This window comes from Antechinus flavipes, chromosome 2 (assembly GCF_016432865.1).
Source record: "Antechinus flavipes isolate AdamAnt ecotype Samford, QLD, Australia chromosome 2, AdamAnt_v2, whole genome shotgun sequence".
Classification (NCBI taxonomy): Eukaryota; Metazoa; Chordata; class Mammalia; order Dasyuromorphia; family Dasyuridae; genus Antechinus; species Antechinus flavipes.
In genome coordinates this window covers 404330220-404346463 of record NC_067399.1, presented here as the reverse complement: position 1 = coordinate 404346463, position 16244 = coordinate 404330220, and the positions used below count along the sequence as shown (strand labels likewise).

The following is a 16244-nucleotide window of genomic DNA, read 5'->3' as shown; positions in this document are numbered from 1 at the left end:
GTACCAGTTAGCACAGAAAACTAACTCCTAAAGAACCATAATAAGTAACTGTCGCCTTATGGAAATAGCTTTTGAAGGAAAAATTCCTCTCTGAAATCAAGAAGAAGTGGTCAGCAATGAAGAAACTTCTCCCGAAGATTTTTTAGCGGTCGGAGAACGCGTTTTCTGCGGTCTGGCCCTCCGCACGAGCCGTAGGAGAAGGAATACCGGGGGGAGGGTGTGAGAAACATGAGGGGGGCGGGGCCGGAGGAGTTTGCTCTCTTTTCTTTGCGACAGGAGCCGCAGAGCGACACCGCCTTCGCCGCCGGCAGGAGCTAACGGCCTGGGAGAGCGTGGTGTCCACGCCGCTGCCGCTGCCGCTCCCGCTCCTGCCTCCGCCGCTGCCTCTTCCCCGGCCTCGCAGCCATGGGCCCCGAGCCGCGGATGCTTACGCCCTCCCCCAACTGGTACTGCTCCCGCTCCAGCGACGCGGGCCCGGGGGGGCTGTTCGGGTTCGCCGCGAGGAACTCGGTCTACCTGCTCCAGATCGGCCTGGGCCAGAGTCCCTTCCACGGTAACCGCCCCAGCCCCAGTCCTGCGCGCCCACCCTAGCTGGTCCCTCTCCTCCTCCGGCCTGGGGACTGCCCGCCTCCGGGACCGCCTGGGCTGGCTCCTGCCCCGGGGGCTATCCTGTGGTTGAACTTCTTAACCCGAGACCAGGAACTTGTGCCGTAGTTTTGTTTTTTATAAGTATTTCCATTTCCCTAGCTGGTTGTATAATCGCCTGAAATTTTATGTGCGTTGTTTTATTATGCATTGAAAAACATTTTGAAAAGTGATCCCCAGACTTTATCAGGCAGCCATGGCTATGACACCTAAAAAGTCTTAAGAATCCCCTGATGGAAGTAATCATGAGGGCCATTGGATAGAATGCAGGACCGGGAGTCGGGAAGAAAAATCTAAATTCAAATCTTTACTCAGATACTTAAAACATTGTGCATACCCTGGGCTGGCAGATTTTTAACTGCTCTCAGCTTCAGTTTCCTCATCTGCAAATAGTAACAATAGCATCTACTGCCTAGGATTGTTGTGAGAATCAAGTGAGATAATGTGCTATTATTATGCATTGGCCATGTGAAGTTACACGAATGAATGAATAAATGAATACAGTCAGTCTACTAGCATTTGGTAAGCATTGGACTCATCACATAGTCCCTTGTCCATGTGGAGTCAGCCATTATACAAAGCATTCCAAAAGTTTAATGTGTTTTTAAGACTTTTTGTTAAATGAATAAAGCTCTCTGAAACAGTTACTAAGGCATAGCAGATAGAGTCACTGGACTTGAGTCAGGAAACCTGGGTGAAAACTTGCCTCAGATTCATATGTGACCTGGCAAGTCACTATAAGTTTGTTTCCATAGCATCTATCTGATATGGTGGTTTTCGGTAAGAGTGTAAAGCATTTTGCAAACCTTAAAGCGATTTGTTGCTGCTTTGACAATGGGTCAAACCAGAAAGACAGGAAGGCACTCTTAATAGGGAAAATATAGAGGACTCCGAGGTTCACATGGATGCATGAAGTTATGCTTCCTTTCATATTTTTAGTATTTTTATCATTGTAACTATCCATCCCAGTGAAGAGGTACAGTGAACCCACTTTGAGTAACTCTTCTGTCTTCTTGTGCTGGCTCAAGGTCTTCGGTGTAGTGGAATGAGCCCTGAGTTAAAATTTTGACTGTATTACTTCATCTTTGTGACCTTAGACAAATCACTTAACTCATCTGAACTTGAGTTTCCTCATCTGAAAAATAAGTAGGCTGGACTAGATCATCTCCAAGGACCCTTCAGCCAGAACAAGAAAAGGTGACTACCACTGATGATTAGAAACTTAAAAAAAAAAAAAATCCTTGAGGCCCATATACATTTAATCTGCTTGATATGTCTCATATGTAAGGCATATCATATTTTTAAACCTATCCCAATATGAAGCTTCTCTCTAATAAAATTATAAAATAGTGTTTAATCAAGGTTGTCCCATATGTTAATTTTGGTCATTAGCATTAATTCTAGTATGATATTTTTAAGCTGGAGTTTGTTTTTTTCTTATAGTGCTAGGAGAGTTGGTAGGACATACAGAAAGGGTTTCTGGCTTCACATTTTCTCACCATGTGGGTCAGACCACCTTCTGTGCCAGTAGCTCTGATGATGGAACAGTGAAAATCTGGGATGTGGACACAAGAACAGTTGTGACAGAACACACACTCCATCAGGTAATGTAATCTAACACTGTTTCTCAGTATGACTTTTTCATAATGAAGGCTTACAGTTCTTTGAGACCATGGTTCAAATCCTGCTTCTGACAGTTAGGTAGCTATTTGAGACCATGAACTAAACTTCCTGATTCTAAGCTCATTTTCTCATTCATAAAATGGGGAAATAAAAATAAAGTAGTAATTGTCACAGGTTTTTTGTAAAGTACAAATGAGAGAATATATATGGCATTTAATAAATCACAAGCACTATATAAGTAGAAGTTATCGTATATCCTTTTAAAATCTCATTTGTCTGTTCCTGCTGACATTCTTATTACTATTTAACTATTTATTGTATTCGGATCTCATTTTCCTTGGGTCTGAGATTTTAGGAACTCATTTGTCATTTTAGAAGGGCTGCCATATACCTGTTCAACTATTAAAAAAAAGGATTGCCTCAATTAAAGGTGAGAGACATGTGGTTCATAGAACCACATCCAGTCCACTTCTGGATACACCCACTTTTGAGTACACCCAAATTAGATTAAAATGTAGTTCCTATCTAATTTTAATGTCTTTAATTAAAAAAAAAAAAGCTGCCATAGAACTTTTTTCCTTTTAAAAATACTTTCTTTTTGAGAGAGGAAAGATGGGACCAATAAATCTTATTTAGCAGTAAAGTTGTGTGGAGAAATTATTTAAAGTAGTTAGAATTGATCTGTGGATTTTTCTGACCAGCCTCTTTATTTATCCTTCATTTGTTCACTATAACCTCTTCAATTTCTTTCATCAAGTTATTTAGCTAATAAGCTTCTAAATTATTTTTTTTCTTTAAAGAATACAATATCAGCATTGCATTGGTCTCCTAAAGTAAAGGATCTAATTGTATCAGGGGATGAAAAAGGAATAGTCATTTGTTATTGGAATAACAGAAATGACAGCCAGCACTTCTTCCCAGAACCCAGGACAATCTTCTGCATTACTTGTTCACCTCATCACGAAGATTTAGTGGCCATTGGGTATGTGCTATTATATTTTGGGGAAGAATTGGGGGTAAGAGTGGTAACTTGTTTTTATTTGAAAGCTTAGTTGCTTTGATTCTTCATTAAGATTATTTTTTCATCAAATCTCAAAAATGTTAGAGGCAATCCTCTGATCCAACCTTTGGCCCCAAGGAATGACTCCTTTCCAAAGTATGCGGGAAAAATGGTCATCTATCCTTGGCTTAACCTTTTTTGTATTAAGGATTTATTTTGGCAAACTGGTGAAGCCTCTAGACCATTCTCAAAAATTTTTAAACACATAAGGAAAATTACAATGGAAGCCCATCATATTGAATAAAATGATCTTTTTTTAAAGAACTTGAAGCCCACATTAGGAATCTGTGCAATAAGGAACTTTCTATTGCATTATTGAAGAACTTTGTTGTTAAAAAATTCTTTCATTTTCAAATTTCTCTCAGCCATGGTAAAGTTTGAAATATTTTTCAAATAGAAGATTTAAGTATGGTATAGGGAAGGAACATTGGAGTTGGAGGCAGAACACTCAGGTTCATGTTCCAGCTTTCCTACTTAGTAGATGAAATAACTTGCTTCAGGTCACATAACTCTTGGTTTCAATACTTTCATAAGACAAGACACTTGGACTACAGGATTGCCAGGGTCTCTTCCAGCTCTATTCTGGGATTCTTGGGATGTAACCAATTAAAATTTAATATCACACACTAGTTCCTCCTGCCTCTCTCCTTGCAGTGGGAGTAGTTTCAGACAAAGATTAGCAAGTACACTGTATGATGAACCTCATTATATTAGCCATCACAACTGTAGAGGGAACTGTTAAGTTTATATCCTAAGACAGTATTTTTAACCTAATTACAGACACATAGACATTGAGGGGAAACAGTTTCCTGATCTTCTGATTGCTTCCTCATTTGAACTAGCTCTCCCACAGAATATACTAACACACAGAGAACAGACATCTAGAGACCTTATGTGACCTGAGCCCTATCTGCCTCTTTCTTCATTATATGTAACCATTCTCTTTCAGAATGATGGGGGAAGGGGAGAGACTAGTTTACAGATTTTACCAGGAGAAACCCTGCTTTTCCTTGATTTCAAGTACTTAGCTGAAGGCAAGGTTGAAAGATATTCTAACGCCCTACTTTTGCAGTCCATCTGCATTTCTTATGACAATAAAGATTTCATACCACTTCTTGCCTTAAGTCATTGTTAATGATATGCTACAGCCTACTTAGACCTACATGTGTGTCTCTCTTTGGGTCCTCTGTAGTTTTTTATTTTTTTCCATGATTGTGGTTTCTATAATTAGCATCTATCCTAGGATGATATTGGTATTAAATAGGTTAGTGTATGAAGGAGCATTTTAGGATCATTGAAAGCAAATAGGTTCCCAAAGGCAGCCTACCCCATACTCTTCCTCCAATTCTCAGCCAAGTTCATTGTTCATCTACAGTTTTTTAAAAAAGAATTTCACTAGGCCTATGTGATGAATGGTTTTCTTTCTTCTTCTTCTTCTTTTTTTTTTTTTTTGGTTGTTGTTAATGCTAAGAACATGATCATGTGGGAGTTTCTGTTAAGAAATCAGGAAATTAATATTGATGGGAAACAAGAAAATTGATGTTTTAATTTGTTCCTTTTTGTTAAGTAAAAAGGAAAAAAATAATCCAAAATAAGTCTTTCAGGTTGTTAGAAAAGTGGGGGTTTTTCAGGTCTGAAGATTGATATTAGGTCTTTTTCTTCTGTTTGATCATTGTGTGGAATCCTTTATTTTCCAGTTATAAGGATGGCATGGTGGTTGTAATTGACATCAGTAGGAAAGGAGATATTCTTCACAGGCTGAGAGGTCATGATGATGAAATTCATTCTATAGCATGGTGTCCATTACTTGGTGAAGAATGTTTAACCATTCGTCCAGAAGAGAACTCAGGTAGACACAAGGGATGGGTACAGATCATAGTTGCATGTTGTCAAGATGGCAAACCTCTAGGCTTTTATGTGTTGTTTTAAAAAAAAAAAAAAAAATCCACTTCCCAGAAAAGAAATTGGATTTTTGCTTGAAATTAAAGTTTAAAATAGGGTATTATGTCTTCCCAGATGAACATGAGATTCCTAATGGAAAAGTTGTACAGCAGACCCCAGTAACAAAAGGCTGCTACTTGGCTACTGGAAGCAAAGATCAAACAATACGAATCTGGAGTTGCTCCAGAGGCCGAGGTAAGGTTTCTGTGTGTGAAACAGTCTTTATTTTATCAATTAAGTCAGTATCTGCCTCCCTCATATCACTTAATTCTACCCTCTGTCACCTAAAAAAATAAACTAATTGCTTCCCAATTTCACAGACTTAAAAATCCCACTTTTACCCCAATTCATCCCTTCTCTATACTAACCATCCAGCATGTTTCACCTGCTTTTTGTGTGATAGAATCTCAATGCCTATTGGCCTCCTAGGCACATTCTTCTTTATACTCATTCTTAAATGTGAGGTTGAAAACTGAACACAGTATTTTGGCGCTAGATATTTTCTGAGGTCCCTTCAAGCTCTTATTCTATAACTATGATATCAGATCTTTTTTGTAGAGATCAGAGTTCTGCAAGAACTCACATAATTGTTGAAACTGCTTCTCTTAAAATCACTTGAGCTTTGGATTCCATATCACACAAAGCATCAATATTGACTTTGTAGTCAACTGAAATTCCTAGAACTTTTTGAAACAAACTGCTCTTAAATCATACTTTTTCCATTCTATATTTAAGACATCATTTTTTAAAATTCAGATTTCAGATATGACATTAATATCATTAAATTTTAGCATGTTAATAGGTTTTTCCTGTTAAGATTTTTTTGGATCTAGATTCTGTTGTTCAATCTGTTAGCTTTTTTCCCTAATTTTTTTAATTTGCCTGCACATTTGATAAGCATTTCATCCTTTTTTCAAGACACAGCAGTTTTAAATAATATTGAGCCAAGTATAGACCCATAAAGCATCGCACTAGAAACCTGAGAAATTGACAATTGAACCCTTAGTGACTTCTGCTAAATTCACAAAATTATTCTTGCCTATTTCTAAATGTTCACTAATAAGTAATCTTTTTAATAGTGCATACTGGAATTTTTCAGTAAATTCAAGTCAGTTTCACTGTGCTAAAATATACAGATTCCAGTTTTCATTTTTTAAAAAAAGGGCAACTTTCTTTGGCTTTCAGCCAGTATGGTCGTATACTTCACCTACTTACCACAATCGTCTTGGCAAGATTTGGTTATCACAGCTGCCAGATATTTCTGTAACCTGAAGTATAAAGCAGGGACTACTGAAGGGCAGCACATTGTTCTCAAACTATTTTCTTAAAGTATCCCAGTTTTGTTCTTTCCTTTCTAGTCCCAAGATGAGTTTTGGTGGAGAAAACATAAGCAAATAAGAGCTTAGCATTTCTAATTCTGAGTATGTCTCATTCTCTGGTTTAGGATACTTTTATTTCCCTATCATAATGCTGCCTCTTCAGGCTTATTACTTTCTGAACGCATCTGAAATGTTAGAATTAGAAGAAACTCACCCCTACCTGAAACATGAATGTTTTCTCCAATGTTGACTGAATTTTCGGAGATTTCCTATTCTTCCTCCCCTAGGATTAGCTACCCTTCCAGTGGGAGATCTATTTTCAGATGAATGTTGCTCCAAATACACTCTTGCCTTTCCCTTTCCCTACCCCTCTATTTACAGCTAAAATGATAAGATCTCTATTCTTTAACTTTCAATTTGGGGAGATAGGGGAAGAAGGGGGAGGGATTTCAAGTTCTAAACTAATTTTACTTATTGAACTCATATCACAGTATTCAGTAATAATAAATATATTTACTATTTTCCAGTCATCCAAGCTTGTAATCTTCACAATCATTCACAATCACCTCACATATCTAGCCTGTTGCCAAATAATTGTCGTTTCTGCTTTCACATCTTTCTTGCATGTCTCCTTCTCATCATTCACATAGCCACCATTCCAGTTCAGGCCTTCATCAATGGAACATTTTCTTTCACCTTCTCATCAATGTCCCTGTTGCAAGTCTCTCTCTATTCCACTTCTACTTCACTCAGCTGCCAAAGCAATTTTCTTAAAACTGAAGCCCCTACCATGTTACCTCCCTGATCAAGTAAAAAAGTCCTTTAACATTAAAACTCTTCAAACCTGGCCCCTTCTTACTTTTCAATTTTATAATTTAATCTTCTCTACGTATTCTAAGATCAGTTACATTCTATCTCTCTACTCCATGCCTTTTGCCTTGGCTTTCCCTTCTTACCTCTTAAGTCTTAGTTCCCTTGACTCCTTTTAAGACTCTGCTAAAATCCCATTTCTCATAGAATGCCTTTCTTCACTGCTCTCTGCTGCTACTGCCTCTCCTCTGAGGTGTATTCCATTAACCTGTTTTGTCTGTACTTATTTGCATCTTGCCTCCCTCATTAGAATATGAACTTTTTGAGAACATTGGCTGTCTTTATCAGCATTTAGTATAGTATCTGTCACATAGCATTTAATAAATGCTTATTGATCTGATTTGTTTATCTATTTAGTAATAGTATTTTAGTGCTCAACTGTGAATGATCTCTTATCTATAGGTGTGATGACTTTGAAATTACCCTTTCTGAAGAGACGAGGAGGAGGTGTGGATCCCACAGTTAAAGAACGGATTTGGTTGACTATTTTCTGGCCTACTGGCCAACCCACCCAGCTAGTATCCAGTTGTTTTGGGTGAGGAGTCTTTATTGGACTTTATTTTGTTATGTCTTTGGTTTTCTTGTTTTTTGAGCAAGTTTTTTTTTAAATATCTTTATTTTCAAAATTCATGAAAAGATAGTTTTCAATATTCACCCTTGAAAAAACCTTGTGTTTCAGATTTTTCTCCCTCCCTTCCCCTCACTCCCTCCCCTAGACATCAAGTAATCCAGTATATATTGAAATTTTGCAATTCTTCTATACATATTTCCACATTTATCATGCTGTGCAAGAAAAATCCAACCAAAAAGGGGACAAAAGCAAGCAAACAACAGCAAGAAAGGTGAAAATATTATGTTGTGATCCACATTCAGTCCCCATAGTCCTCTTTCTGGATGCAAATAGCTCTCTCTCCATCATAAGTGTATTGGAATTGGCCTACATTACTTCACTGCTGAAAAGAGCCAAGTCCATCAGAGTTGATCATCACAATCTTGTTGCTGAATATAATGTTCTCTTGGTTCTACTCACTTCACTTAGAATCAGTTCACGTGAGTCTCTCCAGGCCTCTCTGAAATATCCTTCTGATCATTTCTCATAGAACAATAACATTCATATACCATAACTTATCCAGCCATTCCCCAGTTGATGGGCATCCACTCAGTTCAGCATCCGCTACAAACATTTTTGCACATGTGGGTTCTGTTCCTTTTTTATGATCTCTTTGGGATACAGACCCAGTAGAGATACTGCTGGATCAAAGGGCATGTACAGTTAGATAGCAATTTCAGCAAGTTATTTGTGTATAAATATTTTTATTATTTTGACATAAAAAATTAAGGAGAAAGGAACTATCTCTGCCTACATAACCATATTACTGTTTTCCTCATAAATAATGAGCTAAATAAGTCTTTCCCTTTTCAGAGGTGAATTGCTGCTCTGGGATCTTACCCACTCAGGGAAACGAAAATGTACCCTCTTTAGCTCATCATCAGAAGGGCAGAATCACTCAAGAATTGTATTTAATTTGTGTTCAGTCCAGACTGAAGATAAAGAACTTCTGCTTTCCATTTCCATGGATAGAGATGTAAGTTACATTTGTTGCATAAATATATGGCAAGGAAAAACAGATAGGGAGCATTTATCATGAGGAAGATGGATGCTTGTAGAGATCGTGAGCTGGAAATAACTTTACAGCTGAGCCCCAAAAACTTCTCCAAAAGATTTCTACCTTCTTTGTACCACCGCTACCAGTATTTGTAGTAGAACTTGGGAACTAGGGGAAAGACTTTCAAGTTTTTTAATGACTGAAAAGATTGTTTCAGTTTCCTTGGAGCATCTCTTCGCAGGAACCTCTCATCACTTAAATTTAAAATTTCCTTTGTTTCTAAGTTTTTTAATGGAGCGCTCTTACAGCAAATTTTTGGGGGAGCAACCTGACCATAGAAGAAGGCTCTATCTTTGCCTTTCCTTTTGACTTGCTTTTAAGCTATATTTACTACATGAAATGCATCTTCCCTTGAAATGACTTCTTGTTATTTAAAAATCTACTTTCTGTATAATGTTACATCAGGGTTTTTGTTTTGTTTTGTTTTGTTTTTTGCTGAGGCATTTGGGGTTACGTGACTTAACCATGGTTTCACAGCTAAGAAGTGGTGTATCTGAGGCCAGATTTGAACTCAGGAACTTCGGACTTCAGGGTTGGCACTTTATTCATTGCACCACCTAGCTACCCCTAGTACTTTCTAAAGTAGTTCTTTCTCAACATTATTTCCCCCAGGTTTCCTGATTTCTAGAGTTTTATGGTCACTCTAGAAAATGCTACAATTCTATAAAAATGAAAAGAATATTAGACTTTGAAAGTCAAGGAGATAAAAGAGATTTTACTAATTAATATCTTTGGGCCTCCCATTTATTTCTAAAAAATAAAAGAATTGGACTTAGTGGTCCATAAGATCTCCTATAGCTATAATATGGAGTTTGTTGTTTTAAGGATTTTTCCTTTACCCTCCCACTGTCTTAATAGAAGTTTAACCAATTTTTGAGGTCCTGACTTTACTCACTTGCTCAGATATTTTCTTTTCCTCTTATTTCCTCTTTCTTTCCTTCAATCTTGAACTTTAATTTTCTTAATTATATCTATTGAGTTTCATTCCTTAAGTGATGCCTGTGCTTCTTTTCTTCAACTTTTGTAGGTGAAATGCTGGGACATGACAACCTTGGAATGCTGTTGGACACTGCCTTCCCTTGGGGGGTTTGTCTACAGTCTGGCTTTCTCTCCTGTGGACATGGGCTGTTTAGCCATAGGTGTTGGAGATGGCATGATACGGGTGTGGAATACACTATCCATAAGAAACAACCACGATGTAAAAACCTTTTGGCAAGGCATCAAATCCAAGGTTACTTCGGTAAGAGTGCTTTTAGTTCACTTTTTAACCTTTTTTACCCCCAGCCACATTGTTTGATCAAACTTTTTTTAAAAAAGGTGTTTTCCTTCTGAATACCTGGAGTTTAATCCAACGAGGTATTAATATAAGAATTTTTTCCTGAAGAAATTGTAAATAGAATTAATCAAAGCATTGTATGTGAGATATGTCATCTGTGAAATTGATAATCCAACATGATATTTAAGATTGAAAGATCAGATGAGAATGTTTTAGAATTTAAATGATTGCATCTCACTTCCCATTTGGGGCCTCTTTTGCAGCTATCTTGGCATCCAGCTAAGGAGGGTTGTTTGGCCTTTGGAACTGATGATGGAAAAGTGGGAATGTATGACACCTATTCCAACAAGTAAGACATGAATGATGGTTGAGCAATGTTTGATTAACTGCTATTAGAGTAAGTGATTTGGGAACCAAAGAGCAGATTTAGAATGTCGTGGTCATTTCTGAGAGATTGATGCTTTGTAAAAGCTAAAAAGAACTGAAAAGATCATCTAGTCCATCTCTCCTCATTTTGAAGAGTGAATTATTTTTTGACCACTAGATTCCAAACTTAACACATCCATTTATTTTGAGTTGCCCTTAATGATGTTTAAAAATCATGCTTTTATGGAACAGAATCTACTTTTTTATTTTCATGGAAAAACTTATCAATGCACTAATGATCAGTGCTTAGGAACAAAACCCAGATTTTTCCTGTGACCAATTGGAATTAATTTTTTTTTAAAATAGTTTTAGTTTATTGCAATTGGTCCCCTGTATAGCTACAATAGTGTCACCATGTTTACCTCATGACTGGTAATACGTAATTGACTTCAGCCTTCAATTGAGATGGAGTAAAATAAAGAAAAATTAGAGAGAAATGATCCCACAAATAACTTCTTATGAATCATGTCAGTTTAAATTACATTTATATCCACATACTGCATATTTGGCACTTGATGATTTTGGTAATTCTAGTGATGGTGTTTTTTAGTTCTTCCATTTCAGACAGGAAGAACATTTCAGAGAATCTGTTTGTATTTTAACTCTTGTCTTTCTTATGTCCTAGACCACCACAAATTTCTAGTACTTATCATAAGAAGACAGTGTACTCTTTGGCCTGGGGACCTCCCGTGCCCCCAATTTCTCTTGGTAAGTTTGGGAGGCAGTCTGCCATAAGTGGCTCATTTTCAGGAATTCTAGAATGTTGTAAAGTACCTAGTTTAATTGTAATCTGAAAAAGAAGTACAAAGATAAAGTGATTTGCTCAAATATAAGTATATAAAGGTATGGAACCTGTATCTAGAACCAGTTTAGTAATTCAGCATTTTGAAGGGAAAAATAAACAGTGCTAGTTTTAGTTTTTTACTGTCTTCATGGTTTATAAGCTGGTCAAATAGTTGACTTGTGGCAGAGTTGTAAGTAGGTCATCTGATTCCAATACTTGTCTAGGTCTTTTTATACTGTAAACTGTAACAATATACTGGATATGTCATATTTGTAACTATTTCACTATGCTACTTGCAAAGTCCATTTTTGTTTTGCTCCTAAAAATCTTTAATAAGTTGGATTTCTAAAAGGAATCTGCACTGGTGTTTGACTCTGAAGTACTTGCAGCTAATATCTTGTCCCCAACAATCATAATTTCTTGAAATTGTAAAATTCATTATTTTTTTTTCTTCAGTCAGAATATGTGCAGATATGCCTTCCTAGAGAGAATAAATTAAATGAATAACAAAAGTGGTCTAGAAATTATTTCTTTGGGGGTAGGGAAGTAGCCAGTAAACTGTTATTGTTATATATTGATTTTTATTTGAAATTATATAATAGTGGCTGCTTTTATTTATAGTTCATATGCCGAGAAATTAATGTGTTCAACAGTGAAGTTTATCAAACTATTAAGCTTGCATCAGTATATCCCATTAACATTACCTTGATCAGAAAATAAGTTTCTTTATCTGGGAAAAATGAATAATGCAACATAACAATTCAAAAAATTAAGATCTACAAGTAAAAAAACTCAGCAATACATTGTTATTTTTCATGTCTAAATTGAAAATGTTCCACTAGTGAAGAAGTCATCAGTTTTTGACAGCTAATATTCACTGTGTCCTATCTGTCATGACGCACTTTGAATATTTCACCTATTGTCTCTACAGATGATTCATATAGCCTTACTCTTCTCTTTGTTGTGCTCCAGTTTCCAACTGTGTACTAGATATCTCTACTTGAATAGTCATCTCCCTATTACTTGTCTAAAGCAAAAACATCACTTCCCCTATTGAACCTTATTCCTATTTCTGTCAATGGTATCATCATCTTAATTGCAAACTTGGGCTGAAAATTTCAAGGTCATCTTAGAACTTACGTCCATTTGGTGCCACATTTTGTCAGTCTTAGCCCCCAACTCAGGAGGCAGAATGATATTTTATTTTGGACATAGCCAGTGCAGAAATTTATTCTGCTTGACTTCATGCTTATTGCAAGAATTTTGTTTTAATGTTCTTCCACTTCCGTCGCCTCAGAAAAGGGAGAATTGAAGAGAAACAACATAATGTTTGTCAACTAAGATAACAAAATTTTAAATAATTTTTAAAAATCATGTTCTATAAATCTCTTATTTCATTTCTGTTGCTATCTCTTTTATTACTTCTCTGTCACAGTAATGTCCTGATCTTAAATCAATCTCCAAGTATTTTTTTTAAGTATGTGCCAGACAATATTCTAGGCATTGGGGATACAAATATTAGAATGAAATAGTCCCTATAATCACAGTGTGTTTACATTCAATTAGAGAGACAAGAATATATATAAAAATATAGACAAAATAAATTTGATAATTATATATGTCTGTACACACAAAAAAATTAGTTAAATAAAAAAATGGTTTGATAGGGAGGGCACCAGCAATTGGCAGTGCTACCAGATTAGTCTTACTGAAGTTAATTTCTCACATTGTTTTGCTCCTTTCATCCTTGTCCAGAAACCTTCAGTTTTAGCCCAGACTCCATAGTCAAACATTCAACAGCTTTCTCTGACCTCTCTGATTTTTATCTATTACTGTTATTTATCAACTACCATTTTTCCAGCCAGATAATAGTGTTTAGAATTCTCCACAAATACCCTGGCCTTCTTAATTACATTTTTCTCTGTCTTCCTTTCTTTCTCTTTGGAGTGCCCTTTGCTTTTCTTTTACCTGTCCAAATCCTGCCCATTGTTCAAATACTGTCTTTTCACTCTCACCAAAGTTGTTTTTATGCATTATCTTGCCTATAAACTTCAAGAGAGCAAATACTATGGCTTGTTCAAGGTCTCTCCCACAGTGCACATAACAGGGATCCTGGTAGAGATTTAAGGGAAGGATATCAAGATCCATTTTAGAGTCCAAATTTTGCTGATTAGCTTTCAGTAGCTTGTTGTTCTTAGATTGGTTTTGAAAGTACATTGAAAATACCTCTTCTGATAGTACAGAATCAGAATTATATTTTCAGTGATGGTCAACTTGTGGGTTTCTTTCTAATTACAAGAGTTTTGCTTTTCATTCTTTTTCAGTTGAGGGGCAAAGAAGAAAACTAATGAAAATGTTGCCAAAAAAGAAATGGAAAGAGAGTCATTGCAGGAATTTCAATCAGTAAAGCATTCAGTAAAAATGTATTAAGCACCTACTGTGTGCTAGGTGCTGTGCAAATCTAAATTCAGAACGAAACAGATAGGCACCTTTGAAATTCAAATCATCTCATGAATTTAGTTTTTTTATTTTTTTTAAAGGAGCTATATGCAATAGCTTATGCCAAAAAAAAAAAAGTAATTGGACAGCAACAAATTTATAAAAACAACATTGCCTCTCACCCCAAGAAAGTTAATGTGTGTGTGTCTATGTGTGTGTGAGAGAGAGAGTGAGAGTGTGTGTGTGCGTATGTGTGTGTGTGCACCCAAATAAGCCTTTTAAAACATAGTTGTAATTGGTTTTGTGCAGGAGAATCATGCTCAGTGAAACAATATACTGTTGAACCTCTTTCATCTTTCTTACCTAGGTGGAGATGGTGACAGGCCTGCTGTAACTTTATATAGTTGTGCAGGAGAAGGGATCATCTTGCAACACAATCCTTGGAAACTCAGTGGGGAGGCCTATGACATCAATAAAGTCATCAGAGATACCAATGCAATAAAAGTAAGTTTTATAAGCCAGAGCTTCTTTATAACTAGCAATACAGATTTTTCTTAGGTTTCAGCCCTGTGTAATGGATGGCATTATTGAAAGGGAAACCATATCTGAAACAATTATTTATTTTCTGATGGGCATTAAATTGAATTCCAAAGTCAGTTAGTCTCAGTTATGCTTAATTAGAATTTTAATGACAATGATATTTTATAGTGCTTTAAATTTTGTCAAGTGTTCACATCCATTATCTAATTTGAGTTTTACAAAAACTCTTTGCGGTAAACACTTCATATTAGGGCAATTTTTTAAACTTGTGTCTTTCCCAAGTTCATCTTATGTTATGCTTTTTTAAAAAGTAGCTGTGTTAACTTATTTACAGAAACATTTCATAAATCAATTTCTAGCACTAGGTGAGAATTCAAGATCATATGGTATAATCTGTTTAGACTAATATATCAGCTGCTCTATTTTACAATTGAGACTAAGAGAGATCAAATTCTTTTCCACCTAAGATCATAGCCAATTCAGTCAATCAGCAAAGAAATACTTATTAAGCACCCACTTTTTGCTAAATACTGTCCTGGACTCTGAGAATATAAAGGGAAAAGAATTCAACAGTCACTGCTTTTATGTTATCTGAAAACTGACTGTGAGAGTCAGTAAAAATTAAGCACCCGCTGTTTGATATAGGTAGAGAATTTTCTCTGTAAAGCTACAAATCCTTTATTCTTCCAAATAAACTTAAGTATTGCTTAATTATAACTTTTATGTGGTCAGCATAAATGTGAGAACATGTGATATGTTAAATGCTAATATTGTTGATACCTTTTCATATAATATGTTTATTAGATTCCCCATTATCTGCAAGTTGTTACTCAGTCATGTCCTTATTTGGAGTTTCTTGGTAAAGATGCTGGAGTTGTTTGCCATTTTCTTTTTCCAGCTTATATGACAGATGAGGCAAATAAGATTAAGTGATTTTCCCAGGGTCACATAGCTAGTAAATGTTTGAGTTCAGATTTGAACTTGAGTCTTCTTGACACTACTGGCACTGGCACTACATACTTTAGTTGTATCTTCACCCTCACTCCCCCTTACATTCTGCAAGCAAATATAACAGATTACATAAATAAAAGATACTATAAATAAGAAAAAATACTAACAATTGGAAAGAAGGAAATGTAAGCAAAGGCTTTTTTATAGGAAGTAGAACCTCAATTGAACCTTGTAGACGAGGATTCTCACGCAAAAAAATGATAAGGGAATGCATTACAGTCACAATGTAGTTTGTGTGAAGGCATAAAGACAGTGGATGGAATGAGGAGTTTGGATTAGCTAGTAGTACAATTTGGTTAAAGTACAGCATGTAGAAAATATGTCAAAGTAGGTGGAAGCCAAATCATGGGGAGCAGTAAATATTTTGGTGACTTGTTTGTACTTTGTCCCCAAAGCTGTAGGAACCCATTTAAGTCCAAGAGTAAGAGTCAAGCTGCCTTAAAAAGGTTAGCAGATTTAAAAGGGGAGAAATTGGAAACAACAAAGTCAATTAAGAGGCTATTGTCTGGAAAGCAAGATGGTGCAATGGGTAAAACACCAGCCGTGGAGTTAAGAGGACCCAGGCTCAAATCCAGCCTCAGATACTTAACATTTAATAGTTGTAAGACCCTGGTAAAGTCAAATAACCCCAATTGCCTCAGGA

At 36.2% G+C, this 16244-nt stretch overlaps 1 protein-coding gene across 2 annotated transcripts in view; it reads left to right on the top strand.

The window, feature by feature from the left end:
* Positions 1 to 262: 262 nt before the first annotated feature.
* The window catches only part of GEMIN5 (gem nuclear organelle associated protein 5), a 43781-nt gene continuing 27799 nt past the window's right edge, over positions 263 to 16244 (top strand). The window contains exons 1-11 of one of the 2 annotated variants that reach the window (XM_051978774.1): positions 263 to 553; positions 2089 to 2249; positions 3069 to 3250; positions 5026 to 5177; positions 5345 to 5464; positions 7861 to 7993; positions 8882 to 9044; positions 10153 to 10365; positions 10665 to 10750; positions 11453 to 11535; positions 14418 to 14554. In XM_051978774.1, the coding sequence (XP_051834734.1) occupies positions 406 to 553; positions 2089 to 2249; positions 3069 to 3250; positions 5026 to 5177; positions 5345 to 5464; positions 7861 to 7993; positions 8882 to 9044; positions 10153 to 10365; positions 10665 to 10750; positions 11453 to 11535; positions 14418 to 14554 (1578 nt within the window). In that variant the 5' untranslated portion in view covers positions 263 to 405. The remainder of the gene's footprint in view (positions 554 to 2088; positions 2250 to 3068; positions 3251 to 5025; positions 5178 to 5344; positions 5465 to 7860; positions 7994 to 8881; positions 9045 to 10152; positions 10366 to 10664; positions 10751 to 11452; positions 11536 to 14417; positions 14555 to 16244) is intronic. The other variant, XM_051978773.1, reaches the window with a different exon arrangement.